The sequence below is a fragment of the Erpetoichthys calabaricus genome, chromosome 9 (genome assembly GCF_900747795.2).
Source record: "Erpetoichthys calabaricus chromosome 9, fErpCal1.3, whole genome shotgun sequence".
Classification (NCBI taxonomy): Eukaryota; Metazoa; Chordata; class Cladistia; order Polypteriformes; family Polypteridae; genus Erpetoichthys; species Erpetoichthys calabaricus.
The window spans coordinates 158,144,046-158,162,685 of record NC_041402.2 but is presented as its reverse complement, the minus strand read 5'-3'; the positions used below and the strand labels follow the sequence as shown (position 1 = coordinate 158,162,685).

Sequence of the window (18,640 nt, the reverse complement as noted above, 5' to 3'; positions counted from 1 at the left end):
ATAGCGCTTTGAGTACTGAGAAAAGCGCTATATAAATGTAATGTATTATTATTATTATTATCCTGACGTAGGGGGTGTGAGCAGGGGGGCTGTTCGCACACCTAGACGATGCGGACGCTCGTCTAAAAATGCTGAAAGATTATCTTCACGTTGCTACCTTCTGTGTGCAGCTGCTTCGTGAAGCGACATGCTGCACGGTGCTTCACATACTTAAAAGCTCAAAGGGCACGTATTGATTTTTCAGTTTGTTTTTCTCTGTCTCTCTCTCTCTCTCTCTCTCTCTGCTCCTGACGGAGGGGGTGTGAGCTGCCGCCTTCAACAGCTTTGTACCGGCGGTGCCTCGCATACTTAAAAGCCAAACAGCCCTATTGATTTTTGACTGCTTGCTTTGTTCTCTCTCTCTCTCCTGACGCGCACTCCTTTGAAAAGGAAGATATGTTTGCATTCTTTTAATTGTGAGACAGAACTGTCATCTCTGTCTTGTCATGGAGCACAGTTTAAACTTTTGAAAAAGAGACAAATGTTTGTTTGCAGTGTTTGAATAACGTTCCTGTCTCTCTACAACCTCCTGTGTTTCTGCGCAAATCTGTGACCCAAGCATGACAATATAAAAATAACCATATAAACATATGGTTTCTACTTCACGGATTTTCTTATTTCGCGGGTGGCTCTGGAAAGCAACCCCCGCGATGGTAGCCGATGCCTGCTGTAGCATACAGTGGTGTAAGACTAGGAACAGAAAACGGTGAGAAAGGAATTCAGAAATCAAGAAGAAATAAATACTTCTTGAAAGATGCAGTGTGCATGTAGAATTTCCGGCCAAGCAGGATTACATGTGAAAGTGATAAATAAATCAGGCTTTCCGAATTTACATACTATGGCCATGGCATCCTGATAGTTTTGTTGCATGTATCTTGGACTTCCTGGAAATGTGGACGGTAATAGGATCATTTTGCCTACACACACGTTGTTATTCTCAGCGTTTGCTTGCAGTGCATCTGAAAGTCCTTTGTATTGTTCCACGCGCCGAACTTGTTGATGTAATCTGAGATAGCTGAGACGCGCTCCCTCTGTTTTAACATATGCATCTACGATGAACTGTTGGAATAGTTTGCCGCTGGAGTGCAAAATACTAAATGTATTCCTCATTGCTAATCTGTACGCGTAAAATTGCCATTGAGTAAGCCTTATTCGCTTGGCGGTTCTTTTATCGGGAACATGTTGTAAATCTTTGTGTTGGTCAATGTCTCGGTAAGGGAATAAAAGTGGGTAAACCATAGGATCGCAATTCATATTGAGCGTGGAAATCTGTTTACAGGAGTTGCCAATGGGATAGATGCAAATGTCCCTTTCAGCAGGCGGTTCGCCATCTTCTCCGACGAAAATCGCTGCAACATCGGTGTGACATGTCGGGGCATTGTATCGTCATAAATCTTGCCTAGGGTTTTCCTTGAAAACCATTCATACAGATGCTGTTGGATTGGACTGAGCGATTTCATGAACGTGCTTGTATGATTTAGCGAAGGGGTTGATGGTTCCGAGCATGGAATCTAGCTGGAAAAGTAAATTTTCGCTGCATACAGAGTTTGCTTTATTTTGTAAGCGTACTTCAGTAGCTTGCGCTGTGTCAAAAACATACAACTGTCCATATCCTGGAGTGGTAGAAGTGTTAGCGTATAGTGGAGAGATTTGGTGATAAATTTGCCCGTGTATTTTAAAACAGTATGGTCCGTGGCCAGGAGATATCTGTGCACCCATGGAAGCAAACGCTAGAGAAGAGTTGTATTCTCGAATGTGTTCACGATAATTTTTAGCTTCTGATGTTTGCTGTGTAAGAAGCTGTTGTAAATTTCCCCTTGGGATTAATAAAGTATCTATCTATCTATCTATCTATCTATCTATCTATCTATCTATCTATCTATCTATCTATCTATCTATCTATCTATCTATCTATCTATCTATCTATCTAAAGACAAAGGTGGCTCCCGCAAAGGTGGTAAAGCTACTTTACCGTTGTGGCAGCACCTCGAGTACTTGTTGGATGTATTACGCTCAGTAGGCCAGTATAGTGCATGACATGGAAGAGGAAGAATAGGAATCGAGAAATGCTGTGTCAGCTGCGTGTGGGCGGGACCGGTTTTGAAGTGGAAGCAGGACGAACCAGAAGAGAAATATATATAAGAGATTGTGTATATACTGTATAGATATATAGATAATGGACTGAGCGTCCCATTTTGGACACCCCTAGGGCTGCATGGGAATTGGAGTCCAGACGTAGAGCCCTGTAGGGGTCCTTCCGGAACAACAGAGGGCTCTGCCAGGGGAGGTCATCCCTAGTTTCCAGTTGACACCAAAGTGCTTCCAACAAGCCATGATGCGCCACTGTAAGTACCCCTGGGTCTAGCTTAAAAGGAGCCCGACGACACAACTATAGTAGTCAGAGTCAGGTGGCAGCAGGTGATACTCAGAGGAGGAGAGAATGAGAGAGGGTGAATGCTTATTTAAAGTCTGTATTTGGCTGTGTTTATAGTCACTTTAGAATTGTGTGGAATAGAAATGCTTTAGGTATTGTATATCAAGGTTTGAAGGCTCAGTGGCACCCCCTACTGTTCACTACATATATAGGTGTGTGTGTGTGTGTGTGTGTGTGCGTGTGTGTGCATGTGTGTGTGTGTGTGAATGTAAAAAAAGACTCAGAATGTCCACATTATTGTTTTCTCTTAATCTGCTAATCTTTTAACACTGTTTCATCTTAGCATGTGACCTGGCTCAGTGACCACATTGGCTATGTTACAGCCCTTCTCTATTCGCTGGTATGCTGACTTGTCCTGCTATGAATGGATGTATGGAGGTGTGATTTTTTGATATTAAAGGCACTTGTTCACAGGAGAAGTCGGATGAGAAGAGGTGGCAAACAGAGCAAGAAATGGATCGGTTTATTAAACTTCTCTTTATGTCAACAGTCAAGCCAGTAACCATACATTTCTGTCCAGCTGTGCTTTAGATGTTATGTAATAATAAACTTGTGCAGGCCTCAAAGCCTGCTTCTTCAGTTTTGAAAGCCATGTTTACTATTGGGTTTTTAAAATGAGATCTTTTTAAGCTTTGTGAAGCTGGAAATTCCTAATAACACAGATGTCAGAAGTAATCTCGTCCTTCCCACATAATGTAGGGAATGGTGACTACAATATTGTTCAACAAATGAGTAAGTAAATGTTTTGTGAAGGTGCCACTCCTCACATATAAGAGTGACATAGATCAGTCCACCTTAGTTTTGGTCAGAAGCAAGGTTGTGAATGCTGTGCAAAGTTCATGGTTAAAAACCTGGTGACAAATACGGGATTGTGTCTCAGTTAAGCAGGTAGGATTGTAATTGCCTTCAACGTGTGAAGTTGTTTTCGTCTGCTGTTGGCCTATGTATTACAGCAATGCTAACTGCACAGGCAGCAGAATGACTTCTTAGTTCAACTGGTCAGAATCACTGAGTGCCTAGTTAGTGGTGAGGACAAAGCATAGAGGGTGTAAACTAACAGCAAATTTAAGAGACTAGATAGTTCTATGGCATGATGACTAGACTAGTTTGTGTGGCATTATGACGCAATAGTAAGTGTTGCTTTTAGATGACTGAGTTTGAAAGGTAGTCTGGTCATCCTCTATGGAGTTTGCATGTTGGTCCGTGGGCCTGCAGAGGTTTTTTGGACTGGTGGCTCAGTATGAGTGAGTAAGTGGTTGTGCCCAGTGCTCAGCTGGCATTGCATTCAGGATTGGTTCTTACCTTTTGCCCAGAACTGTACCTGCTACCTACAGTCCTGAAATTGATGTTTACAGTTGCCTCTTATTCAGATATATAAATCAGCTGGCGCATGGGATAGGCTCCAGTGTTCCTAAACACCACTTCGCCATTATGAAAGAGGATGGACATAAAAGCAAGCCATGGCTCCAGCAGACCCCCGTGATGGATGAATGATCATACTCTAACATTCTCAGTCCAATTCAGTGCTGTGAACAGCATCTGGTGCAAGGGACTAACCTTTGCTGGACAGGGTACTGGTTCACTGGGCACTGCTAATTAACCAAACATGCACTGGGATGTGGGAGGAAGATGGGAGTTCATGAAGAGAATGTGAAAAGTCCACACAGTCATGAGAACCATCCCAGGATCCTGAATCCATAAGGCTACAGCACTAACCACTGTGCCACCTGCTTTAGTGCAACCATAAATAAGAAGAGCTCTCATAATTGATACCCGACCAAGCCTGCCCTCAGCTACTGTGTAGAAGCCTGACACCTACCAAGTCAAATTATAGTGTGGCTGACTTTGTACCGTCAGAGATGCTACATTTTTTTTCATACTGGGTTTTTGGTTTTCTTTTACAACTAGGCTTTTTAAACAAATGCCAAGCTAATGGGTAAGACAAACACATGCCAGCCTGCTACAGCAGCTCAGGCTAGAACACTTACTCCTACTACATTGAGAATAGAAGTAGAGATAGGGACAACAAATTGTCCACAATCCCATTCAAGTCTGGATGCCCATGTAATCACAATTATTAGGTAAATTCCGGGGAACAATTACAGTCTGATGGAAACTGGCAGTTTACAGCTTTTAACCTTTGCTTTCATATAACAACAAAATAAAATATAAGCTTTAAACAAACACAGACGATAGCCAAGACTTTTGTTGCTCAGAAAGCTGTAAGCAGTTGAAGGTGGGTTATATATTTAAAAGAATTATTGCCAGGATAAGAAATAAGAAAAACGAGGACATGTAGGCTTTGCTAAATCCATACATCTCTGTAGCGCTGTGCCCTGAAAATGAATGTGCGACATATGCAAGACATTTTTAATGCTCTGAATAATTATGTTCTGCATTAAAAGCAACAAAAACGTATTTAGGTAGATGGCTTTGTATTGATTTTGCACAGCAGGAAGTAATCTACTGGCCGTCAAAAGCAGGCCCACCACTGCGTTCCTGAACAATTTATTTTACGCACTTAACTGACAGTTACAGCTTTTAAATGCTGACCTTTCCAACTCTTTTTAAGTCCGAGTTTTTGCCTTTATTAGACATCTTCCCCCCTGCTCCTCCACCTCCATGGTTACATTTAGACATGCCTTTTTCCTCCCTTTTTGTCTTTTCAGTCTTTTACAATCTCTGATGACACACTGACAGGATCTTTAAATAAATGTTTTTTCGGTGGCCCCTCAAGTGGAAATTCAGATCAGTCTACTTTTGAGCTTTGCATAAACAAATTGTGAGAACGGCAAAAATATTCCTGTTAACTTCCATTTATATCGTTACAGAAATAAATTGTGTCAGCTTGCAAATTTTGCATTCATTCAGTTCAGTCTAATAAACATTCAAAAACATTGAAATATGTCTAACCTGTGAAATATTTAATAAAATGTGTCAAAGATCAGTCATTTTCTACATTTGCCTATTCCAGCTTAGGGTTACAGGGCGATGGCAGCAAGAAAGCCTTGACAGGATGCCAGTCCATCACTGGACACAGTCTCCCACATCAGAATGATTTAGTCGCCAGTCAGCGTGTCCTTTTGGTTGTGTCAGAAAAAGGACGGAAAGGTGTAAACCCACCACGGACAGCATAACATAACGTCACAGAACATTCTCCAAGCTACTTAATCTTAGTTGTGGGGGCTACAGTCTACCCCAGCAGGACTGGGAGTATACTAGGAACCAACCCTAGATGCCATCTCACTCACTATGGATTAATTAACATGCCAGGCGCATCTTTTGGGATGTGGGATGAAGCTTCCTTGTCCCTGAAGTTCTGCAGTACTGCTGACAAACAGGATGATGGTAGTCAGTATTCTTAAATGAGAAATATCAGTGGAAGCTAAAGATCACTATAATTATTATGGTTAATGTATAGCAGTCTTTAAAAAACTCAACTCAACTTAGATGTTCAAACATTTTCAAGTTTACACAAATATAACCACTATCCATTTTCAAACTTGCAAAATGTACTTTTTTACAGGGGTCAAATATATCTTCATGGCACATAACCAGAAAACCCCTAAATGTGATACCAGCCCAGCAGAAGGCGTACTCACTCATATTTGTTCAGGTCATAAACTTATCTAACTTTCCATTGTAATGAAATGGAAGATAAACTCATATGTCACAGGAAGAGTGTGCAAACTCCTCAAAGACAGTCACAAGGAAGTGATCTGAACTGAAATCTGAGGAGCTGGGGGGCAGCGTCACTAACCACCGTGCCATCCATATTACTACTTTATACTTGATACCAGCTGTGCTACCCACCTAAGATGGGATGACATCTAAGTAATCAATCTCTGTCCTTTGGTCTAAAATGATACCCCAGATGCTTTAATTTGAAACTTGTAATTTTTAACCTTCTGAGAGCGCTAGGACAACCAGGAAAGAGTCAAATATCAAAAATGTTATCATATTCATGATCAGCCACCTTGAAACAGCATAAAACATGCTTATATTAGCAATCCCCATTTTTTGCAGTTCTGACCCCTCGTATACCATTACTGGGTGAACCTGTGGGGTCGGTTGATGTGGAATGAGCAACTTCAAGTCATTCTGATCATTTTTATTGAAGGCATCTATTGGTTTATTTTTCATAATAATGGTGTCATTTTCCAACAAAATAGGGTCCAAAATTGGCCTAAAAATTTGTTTTTTTGGGGGTCTAGAGGGCCAAAAATAGGGAATCTCTTGCATAATTAGGCATCAAGACGAGTGGGGGCTTACTTGTACTGGTGAGTCAAGAGGTCACAGACATAGAAAACTGAAGGGATTTCAAAACATTCATAAGTAATTCTTATGAACATAATTAAGAAATAAATCATGAAAGGGCCAAAGGGCATCTCAGGAACAGCAGATGAACTCTCCCATTATTCTCCCTTATATCCTTTCATATAGATAGACAGACAGAGAGAGAGAGAGACAGACAGACACAGATTGATAGATAGATAGATAGATAGATAGATAGATAGATAGATAGATAGATAGATAGATAGATAGATATGAAAGGTACTATATGACAGACAGATAGATAGATAGATAGATTTTCAATGACGTTTTTGAGTCTGTTTATTGGTTGACAATTCATTAAAACTTGGCTCAAAAGTTGTTGTTCTTAAACGTAGCTTGCCTTCCAAATGGTCATCTGTCAGGACTGTGCGATATCGATTTTTAATGTACTTCATATGAGAGAATGTACATTCACAAATGTATGCGCTACCAAAGCATGTTAACACCCGTCGAGCGTGTTTGTGCAGAATGGGGTAGATGTAAGCATCACGCCAAAATGAAATCAAATCCACGGAATTTTGGGATAGCTTGTGTTGAGTATTTGGATCTTCACTAGATTCCAACAATTCCATTTGGAACTTCTCTGGCACATTGTCAGGTTCCATCAGGTGTGGCTCTGAAACCAGCCGTAAATCATTGTCATTGACACAGATATCGGAGAATTGAGCCTCAAATTCAGCGATTAGTGAACAAAGCACTTGACAGAACTCATCAAAATGTATTTTTACAGATGGGTTGTTACTGGCAAAATTACTCAGAGACGGAAAGAATTCGCTGCTTTTGAAACTTGCCGTGAAACAATTTCAACTTGTGCTGAAAATTTTTTATACTCCGCCAGAGGTCACAGACACTTTGATTTCTGCCTTGGAGTTGCTTATTCAGACTGTTGAGTTCACTCAAAAGATCGCTGAGAAAAGCCAGGTTCATGCAAAAGTTGATGTCATCGAGTTTACAAACCACTCCTTTGGATGCATAGAAGTGCCTTGCAATTCATAAATTCTATTTATAACAGATCCTCTTGACAACCAACGACCGTTTGAGTAATATAAAATGTCCTCTTTCTCAGTTGAATCATCATTTTGGAGGAGTTCCCTAAACTGGCGATGATTGAGGGCTCAAGCTCGAATGAGATTCACAATACCAACGACATCTTCCAATGTGTTGTTCAAGGTTGCAAACTTGGCACATAGAGCTTGTTGGTGTATAATACAATGCAGTGACAATAATGTGGGAGATTCCGGATGTTGAGAGTGAATTTGTTGTTTAAGTAGAGTCACAAAACCGCCCATTGTTCCTACCATTGCAGGAGCTCCACCTGTACACACAGCAACAAGTCTCTTTAGATCCAATTTCTTCTCTACACAAGTGTTGTTAAATGCTGCGAGAATATCTTGTGCCTTTGTTGTTGATTTGAGACTGATTAGGGACAACAACTCTTCATGGATGTCAAATGTTGGTGACATTGTTCTGATGAAAATAATCAGTTGTGCTGTATCTGTTGTATCGCAGGATTCATCCAACGCTACAGAATACAAAGTATTGGACTCTTGACATATTTTGTTCAGTTGATTTTTTAAGTCAACCGTGATCTCACCTTGGCGCCTCACAATTGTCCTTTGTGATAGAGATAAATCTTTACATTTTTGAAGTTGAGATGGTTCGAGACACTGAACAACTTCAAGCATGCATGATTTGAATAGCTCTACATCAGTATATGGTTTTCCAGCGGCACATAATTTGAAGGCGACTCGAAACGTTGCCTCAAGTTCCGGATTGTGAGAGGATGATTTGAATTTGGCGAACATGGATGTTTCTTTTGTATGGCTCTTGTTCAAGGAATCATACTCTTGCTTTCTGGCCTCATCTTTTAAATTGATGTACTTCATGTGTGACTTACAACTCTCATAGTGCTGTTTAGCATTGGATCTCTTTAATGTTCTTATTTGTGGCTTGCATCTTAGGCACATCATGGAGTTTCCTTGGTTTGACATGAAGAAATCTAACTCCCATTCACTGTTGAACTGTCGATTTTCATCGTCTACATGTCTGCATTTCTTTGACGGCAGTAACTGCATTATATGGCCAGTAAAACACAAAGATAATTATCAGATGAGGAAATGATGGATCTGACTACTTTCGTTGAAATTTAAGCATACTGAACTTTAACCCTTTTCGGTGCCATTTGATTGGCCACTTTAATAATAATAATAATACATTTTATTTATACAAGGCGTCTTTCAGAGAACTCAAGGACACCGAACAAACAAACAAACAATAAATAAATAAAAGACACAATTATAAACAACTTAAAACATCAGAAAATCTAAAAATTAAAACCAAACAAAAACCACTATAATCAGGAGGAAAAAGAAAAAAACATTTTAAACAGATGTGTTTTAAGTTTACATTTAAAGGATGAATATGATTTGATATTTCGGAGATCCGCAGGTAATGAATTCCAGAGTTTGGGAGCAGAACGGCTGAAAGCTCTGCTCCCCATGGTGGTTAGACGGGCGGGAGGGATGGTCAGATGGGTGGAGGAAGAGGATCTAAGGTAACTTTAGTTACAGCGGGAAATAATTACAGCGGTACTCGCGAAAATCTACAGTGCGCGTGCACTCTATCCGCAGTAAATATCTAGCTTGACTGCTGTTGTCATAACTTGCATTCAGTTTGGCTGTATTTCATTAGCTGTCTTTGACCATTCCATCAGGTACGAATGCGGAGACCAAACGAATCTTCATTTACGTTGTTTGTTTCATTGAACATTTTCGGCTAGTGTGAACAAGCCAAAAGGCCGCAATCACTTGTTTCACTGATACCTTCATGACGGCCACAAAAAAAGACCTTGAAGGCCGCACTTGCCCACATCTGTGATAGACAGACAGACAGACAGACAGATGGATAATGAAAGGAACTATATGGTAGATAGATGGACAATGAAAGCAACTAATAGATAGATAGATAGATAGATAGATAGATAGATAGATTGATAGACAGATAGATAGATACTATATAATAGACAGACAGACAGACACTATATAATAGACAGACAGACAGATAGAGAGATACTATATAATAGATAGACAGACAGACAGACAGCTACTATATAATAGACAGACACTATATAACAGACAGACAGACAGATAGAGAGATACTATATAAAAGACAGACAGACAGATACTATATAACAGACAGACAGAAAGATACTATATAATAGACAGACAGACAGATACATAGATACTATATAACAGACATACAGACAGATACTATATAACAGACAGATAGAGATAGATAGATACTATATAATAGACAGACAGACAGATACTATATGACAGACAGACAGATAGATACTATATAATAGACAGACAGACAGACAGATACATAGATACTATATAACAGACAGACAGACAGACACTATATAATAGACAGACAGATAGAGAGATACTATAGATAGATAGATAGATAGATAGATACTTTAATATAATAGATAGACAGACTGACAGACAGACAGATACTATATGACAGACAGATAGATAGATAGATAGATAGATAGATAGATAGATAGATAGATAGATAGATAGATAGATAGATAGATAGATAGATACTATATAATAGACAGACAGACCGATACTATATGACAGACAGACAGATAGATAGAGAGATACTATATAATAGATAGATAGACAGACAGACAGATACTATATGACAGACAGACAGATACTATATGACAGACAAACAGACAGACAGACAGACAGATAGATACTATATGACAGACAGACAGACAGAGAGATACTATATAATAGATAGACAGACAGACAGATACTATATGACAGATAGATAGATAGATAGACAGATAGATAGATAGACAGACAGACACTATGTAATAGACAGACAGACAGATACATAGATACTATATAACAGACAGACAGACACTATATGACAGACAGACAGAAAAACAGATACTATATAATAGACAGACAGACAGATAGAGAGATACTATATAATAGACAGACAGACAGATAAATAGATAGATACTATATAACGGACGGGCAGACAGACAGACAGACAGACAGATGGATAATGAAAGGAACTATATGGTAGATAGATGGACAATGAAAGCAACTAATAGATAGATAGATAGATAGATAGATAGATAGATAGATAGATAGATAGATAGATTCCAATAAAACACTTTATTTTGAACACATAACACATTTTTAAACAGTATTTAGTTTCTCTAACAAACATCTTGCACTGTGTGGTAAAGTTATGTTTACTAAATTATCGCGAGTCCAAAGGACAATTAAAGTTAGCTGACTGAACACTGCCAGTCTTGATAAATGGCTGCCCCTTTTGGTTGAAGACCTGAAAATTTTCATTTTAAAAAGATCAGTAGTAATACAGGATGCCAGAAAGGGAGCAAATACTTTTTCACAGCATTCAATCTAATAATCATATCTATCTTAACACCTGAGTTTTATATAATAAAGCATAAATCAAATGTTCTTATACTGCCTATACTCCTTGAAAACTGCATTTTCCATATTAAAAAGTAATATTTAAACAGCACACAGTAATTTATATTCCCTGTAATCTTTAATGAAAGGGCACATATATCTGGGCAGGTATTATGTCTTTCTAGGTCAGATAGCGTGAATTATTATTATTCTTTTTTGTTTCTTGTAATGGATAAAGTTGAGCAGTATCAAAATAAGCAGGTGTTTTTTACATCACAATCAGAGCTATTTCAAAGTAGTGGCATCTTTAACTTCTAAATGTCACACTTTCTAAAGAAACTGATTATATAAGTGAAACAATTTGAACTCTGTTTTTTAGTCAGTTTATTTTTAAAGGAACTTCATCCATTCATTGCTAGCCACATCTGTGTTATCCTGGTCAGGGTCATGAACAGGGGTTATAAAATGCATGGAGAATGGAGGTCCAAAAACAAATCTTGCATACCCCCTTCATAACAGCTTGTTGCTGGAGCCCATCCAGTGCAAAACAAGAATGAACCCTGGATGGGGTGCCAAACAACAGGGCATTCTTAGTCTTACAAGGCCATTTAATAAGTCCTGAACATTTTAGGGATAAGCAAGCAAATAGAGAAGAACAAAAATGCATAAATCACTGCAACAGGACAATTCAGTGAAGACAGGGCCAGGAGTCAAAGTGAGTCAGGTGGAGCTCTAGGGCAGAAGTGCTAACCGCTGTGTCTCTGTACTACTCAATGAGTATACACTATTAGCTAACTAAAGGAGCCTGAGGGACTTGATGAGGGACTTGAATGGTCTGCTTTTATATAAAGTGAGAGCAGACAACATTTATATGAAGTTTTTTTTGGCTTGCCTTCACCATTCACCATTTTAGACAAATGTCCTATGAAGATTGAAACTACTGTTGAGTTGTTTTATGTATTTCATTGGACAGCACAGACTGAAATCTGTAGTAAATCTAAGGGACATTCTGGTGTAAACTGCTAATGACAAAATATCATGTCTTGTGAAATAATTAAAGAAATGTTAGATATGGCATATGATTTAATTATTCTATCGCTGAGTCTAATAAGTGTTAAAATCATAAATAAAATATAAAAAATAGATAGATAGACTGTCAACTACACATTTCAGAAAAAGGGCATACTGTCAAGCCAGGATGTGGCTGCATGGAGAGCACAGACCTGCTGAGTGGTTAATGTTAGGGTCAATAACGTGGTCTGGAAGAAAAGAAATGGCTTGTTGGCTGGAATTTTGTTCTGTCTCATTTCTCACGCCTCGCCCTTTCATAAATGAACCAATGTCTGTGCTGCGCTCACTGATCTGGTGATAAGAGTTGACAGTTTCAATTCCACAACCACCCAAAATTACCAAGAAGTCCACCAGAAGACCACCCCTGCTGACAGCAACCTTTATGGAAGTCCATCACATGACATTCTTTCCTTAAATATTTGTATCTGGCAGCATGAACCATACCGACACCTCTCCTCCTTTGAGCCTCTGTTTCCACACATCATGAACTGGCTCATTTTAAAAATGTTAAAATGTGTTTCAGTGGCCTGCTTTGGTCCAGAAATTACCCAGCACTTGATATCTTTAAGAAGTACACAAACCTAGAATGACACCTGTACAGTAAAGTGCAGGACGACTGCCTTCACTTCTCTACCAAAGCTGACTCATGGTTAAACACTAATCATAATAAAGCACTTTTAAATATTTAAGGTCATATTTATGCATAACAGTTGTATAGATGAATAAAACAGAATCAGTTAATGGGACATACACCCTCTGTCTTAAGCTCATTTAACATCTTATTCAAACCCCATGCAACTATTAAATGTTTTTGCAAGTGGCACATATCCGGCACACTGCATCTGCAGGGTCTTCCATTTTTTTCTTGTAGTAATGAAACATTATTTTCATAATAAACCGGCTATTAACACATACAAGAGCAAGGCTCTTTTGAGGATAGCAATCAATGACGGTACCTACCACGCACAATGAGGTTAAAGTCAGCCCAGGATTCCCCAATGGAGTTGGCTGCCATACATCTGTATGTGCCATTGTAGGACTTGTTCAGATTCTCGATGGACAGTTCTGACCCTTTCAGTGATGTCTGGAGAGGCAGATCATCATCTACTTTGATCCAACGTACAAACTGAGCTCTGCAATGAGAAAGGAATACATGATAGTCTGAGAATTAGATGATGGGAAAAAGCAAAAATGACAGATAGTTTACTGATACAAATAAGTATAATGTCACTTTAAATCAGGGGTTCTCAACATCACTCCTGGGGACCCCCTGTGGCTGCAGGTTTTTGTTCTAACCTGCCTCTGTTTTTAATTGGAATCCTGGGATAATTAAGTGAACTGTTATTTCCCAGATTCTGTGTTTTGGGAACAATATAGAAATTAGAAAACTAAGTTTGGTAAAAAATATACTGTATATATATAAATATATATATATATATATATATATATATATATTAAAATGTACTAAGCAGTTATATGGGAATAATGTATTTTTCTTCTATTTAACAACATTTTCATCTTGATGTTCATTCTATTTTTCCGGGTGTTCTAATTGTTTAATTAATTCATTATTTTCTAATTAGTGGGCCTAACGCTAAAGTAGTTGCAGTCTTTGATTATTCAGTGTTGTTTGCCTGGGTGTCTGCTCTGCTTGGTTTTAATTGTCATTAATAAGATACAATGAAGGGGAAAAACTGCACAGAGATAGGGTACAATATAATGAAAGCAACAAAAGTGAGTTAAGCATTTAAATTTACAGCAAAAGTAGAAATATTTCTAAATGTCTTCTAAATGTAAAAATCATGCTATTGTGCTTTTCTGAATGTAAAATAAGAGAATAGGAAAAAATACCAGCTAATTAATTGAGATCAGTGTTATCAGATGTCACCGATTATGAATCTGGTTCAAGCAAAAACCTGAGGCCACAGTGGGCCCCCAGGACCGAATTTGAGAACCTCTGCTTTAAATCATCTGAGCCCTTAACTGTCTGAAATATAGTAATTCATTTACCCCGTGTTAACTTTTTTGGGTGAAAGTCCATGTTGGAAACCTGGTAAAGAGAACATTAGAAAGTTGTGATGAGAACAAGGCCATTCAACTCAATGACCTTGTCCATCCTATTTGCCTACATTGTCTAAAACAACATCAAAGTGAGATTTGAAGGTCCCTGAAGTCTTACTCTCCACCAAGCTACATGGTAAGTTATTCCATGTGGTACTTTTTGTGAAAAAAAAAACAAAAAACAAAACAAAAACTACTAACGTTTATGCAAAATCTGCTATTAATAAGTTTCCAGTTGTGTTCCTGTTGCAGAATTTATTTTAAGGTAACAGCTGGGATCAAGTCTAATAATTCGTTTCATAATTTTAAACACCTCAGTCATGTCACCTCTTTATCTCTGTTTGCTCAAAGTGAACTTGTTCAACTCCCCCAGTATGTCCTCATAGCTGATAGCTCTTAGTTCTGGAGACATTCTAGTCACTCATGTCCACACGTTCTGTAGAACTGCTATGCCCTTTTGTAATATGCTAAACACAGCAGCCAAGGTCAGCCCTGACTAGCGCTCTATACAACTTAAGCATAACCTCCCTTGACTTGTATTACACACCATGTGATATATAACCGAACATCCTATTAGCCTTCTTGATCACTTCAGTCCACTGTCTTGATGTAGATAGTGACAAGTTCACTATGACTCCCAGGAAATGGCGGTCTGAATTACATGACTTTAACATGCATAGGGAACTGCTTTCATGGTGTTTTCTTCACCTAGCATCACTCCTTTAAAGTGGAACTAGTCGCTGGCCCCGCTGCTGTGCAACATTAATCAGGGAACTATGGAAAGGCAAGTTTGTGTAAGTAAGTGCCTTTGTAAAAGCCGCTTTCAAGTTTTCCTTGTGTGTTGGTGATTTCTGACTTTTCAACTCTTTTGTCTCATGACCTTTTTGGACTGTTCCCCAATTGCCTGTTTGTGTATAATCATCTGCCCGATTCTTAACATTTTTTGGATCATGGACCTAAATAAACATTGATTGTTTTAATATTTTTGGCATAACTCATGGATGTTAGCTTGTATAGATGTGTGCATTCACCAAGGTGTGCTGCTTTGTAGAGTACTGCACTCCAGTCTGACTGATTGATTTTGTCTTGGCTACCAAAGGGCTATGCTGTGTGAGTACATCATTTTGTGTGGCTGGGATCGGATAATTTAGCTTTGGGAATTTAGGAATGTATACATCTCAGGGTGTGTACCCTTTTATTCCTCCCACCTTATTTTGAATCAATAATTCATGCATTTGTCTCTCTTCAGTTTGACTATTGCAACTCATTGTACATTGGAGTTAATCAGTCATCCCTTGCTCGTCTTCATCTCATCCAGAACACTACTGCCAGGCTTCCAACAGGCACTGGGAAACAGAATCACATCACACCACTCTTAGCTTCTCTTTACTGGCTTCCTGTTTGCTATAGTATTGAGTTTTAAATTCTGCTGTTTGTTTTCAAGTCCCTGAATGGTTTAGATCCCTTCTATCTTAGTGACATCTTGCACCTTTACTCTCCTTCACGGTCAGTGAGTTCCTCTGACCAGAAGTTATTGGTTGTGCCGTGTTAAAGACTTAAGCTTAGAGGGAGCTGTGCTTTTGCAGTAGCTGCCCCTAAGCTTTGGAATAGTCAACCTTTTTATATTTGGTCAGCACCAACTTTGGGCACTTTTAAATCTCACCTGAAAACTTTTTGCTTTAACTTTTTACATTTCTGTGTTACTATTTATTCTTGGTGTATTTATTTATATTATCTCAATATATATAAAATCCAACGTCTGTATGGATAATATGTTTGAACATTCCAGTTGATTTTGCGACCTCTCTCATTGCACTAAGTATCATAGTTCGCTTGCGATGCCGAGAGCAGTGGGGCAGGGCCCTCCACACTCATGCGTCAGCCTCGGGCGTATCTTACATCCGCTTAGCTTGCAAATGAGAGAACTACTTAACAGATTTAGATCTGTTTTTTTTTTCTATAATTTGCTTGAACATTCCGGTTGATTTTGCGACTTCTCTCATCGTGCTAAGAACCATAGTTCGCTTGCAGGAGCGATTTATTCACGCTAATCCGATACAGAGGCTACAGGCCAAGGGAAGGAGGAAGCGTGATGTCAGAAGTAAGGAGTCAGTCTACCACTTCGTTTTGGAATGTACCTTGCCTCCAATTAGCTACCGATACCTTTTGTTTATTGATTTTTAAAGTTGGTCCTGTTTCACTACTATGTGGGTGGAGCCTTGTGGAACAGCTAGAATATATATATACACGTATATATTATATATATATATATATATATATATATATATATATATATATATATATATATATATATATATACATATATATATACCGTATTTACACGTGTACCACGCACCCTCGTGTAAGACGCGCACCCTAATTTTTACAAAGAAAATCACGAAAAAAATTTGCCCCGTGTACGACACACGTTGTGATTGTATAGGAAAAGTTTAGGGCATGTTTTCCATGAAATGCCCTTCTGTTTTTGTTGCATGACTGAAAGAGCGAGAGAGAGTGAGAGAGCGCGCACGAGCGAGCGCGAGAGAGAGAGCAAGCGAACGAACAAGAGAGAGAGAGAGGGAGTGTGCAAGTGAGCAAGAGAAAGAGAGAGAGCGCGTGCGAGCACGCGAGTGCGAGAGAGCACAAGCGAACGAGCAAGACAGAGAGAGTGCGAGCGAACGAACGAGAAGAGAGAGAGAGAGAGAGCCCAAGCAGAAGAAGTAAACATTACAGAAAAAAATTTCCTCATGTATGACGCGCACCTGATTTTCTAATGCTAATTTTCGGGGAAAAATATGCGCGTGGTACACGGGTAAATACGGTATATATATATATACACACACACATATATATATATATATATATATATATATATCATCCAACCCGCTATATCCTAACTACAGGGTCACGGGGGTCTGCTGGAGCCAATCCCAGCCAACACAGGGCACAAGGCAGGAAATAAACTCCGGGCAGGGTACCAGCCCACCGCAGTATATATATTGTCACAGGTGGCTGGGTGTGGTCGGCATTCGGCTGCCTATAAAAGGGTCTGCAATCAAGGCTGGAGTCAGGTGAGGAGGTGGACGAGGTCGGAGAGGAGGCGGCGAGGAGAGGCCTAGAAAGAGTGAAAGAGAAAGAGAGACGGCTAGTGAAGAAGCCGGGACTTTGGGAGACTGTGTCGGTTTGTTGGTGGTGGTGCACATAGTGACTTGTACATAATAGACTGTGAATAAACGTGTGGTGATGCCTAAGAACATGTTCTCCTGTCTGTGTCTGGGCGGTACCCTTTCACAATATATTGTAGCAGTAGAAGCTTTTATCGACCTCTTCAACCCTCAGGTACCACGCCAAACACCAGGTAAAAGTCCAAGACCTTTTATTTTTATAATAATACAGTGCACAAAGCACCCTCCACTCCACACTACTCATATAATCAATAAACACTCTGCAAATACCAATCCTCCTCTCCCAGACGCATTCGCCACCTTTCCTCCCAGCTCAGCTCAGTGTCTGGGCTTTCCCAGAGTCCTTTTATACCCCCTGACCCGGAGGTGTTCCTGTCCAACAATCCACAAGTCCTTATTACTTCCGGGTCAGGGTAAAAGTCCTTTTCTTCAACCTGGAAGTACGTCATTTCTCCTGTTCATGTGACCAGGATGTACTTCCAGGTTATAGGGCAAATAACAGTCTGACAGCCCCCTTATAGCGACTCCCGGTGGCCCCCATGGTATCCAGCAGGGCTGCGCATACAAACTACAAGGTCCATGAGGCCCTGCTGGAATTTGGGGAACCTCCATGCTGTTGGGAGAGCTCCACCTGGCGGCCTATATATATGCATATACAGTATCTTGTCACACACATGCGCATGAGAGGCAACTAAAGGACTCAAATAAGGGTAATTCCACACCAGACGAGGGGGTGGCAAAGTATGCTAATCCTTTCTCTTTCACTGCAGACCAATTTTGGGAAATTCCACCTGACCTTGATGTCATCACTTCCAGTCACAAAGACACCTCTTCCAGCCATGACCTTGATGATGTCACTTCCGGTCCTATATATACTATTTTGTATTGGTGCATTTATGGAAGCTGTACAGCACTTTGGTCAACTTTTGTTGTTTTTAAATGTGCGCTATAATTAAAATTAACTTGACTTGACTTGACCTTTTCTGTGTGGTTGGGTTAGGTATGTCTAGCCTTGGGAATTTAGGGACATATACCTCTTTTAGTGAGTATCCCTA

At 39.5% G+C, this 18,640-nt stretch overlaps 1 protein-coding gene and 1 long non-coding RNA gene across 6 annotated transcripts in view; one reads left to right on the top strand and one right to left on the bottom strand.

Annotated features, from left to right (window-relative positions):
- cadm1a (cell adhesion molecule 1a) overlaps nucleotides 1-18,640 on the bottom strand; it is a 1,142,366-nt gene that overhangs the window by 135,116 nt on the left and 988,610 nt on the right. For all 5 annotated transcript variants that reach the window (XM_051932362.1, XM_051932363.1, XM_051932359.1 and 2 more), the window contains one exon: nucleotides 13,300-13,472. In XM_051932362.1, coding sequence (XP_051788322.1) covers nucleotides 13,300-13,472 — 173 coding nt within the window. The remainder of the gene's footprint in view (nucleotides 1-13,299; nucleotides 13,473-18,640) is intronic.
- The window catches only part of LOC127529257 (uncharacterized), a 311,661-nt gene that overhangs the window by 65,549 nt on the left and 227,472 nt on the right, over nucleotides 1-18,640 (top strand). The window lies entirely within an intron of this gene.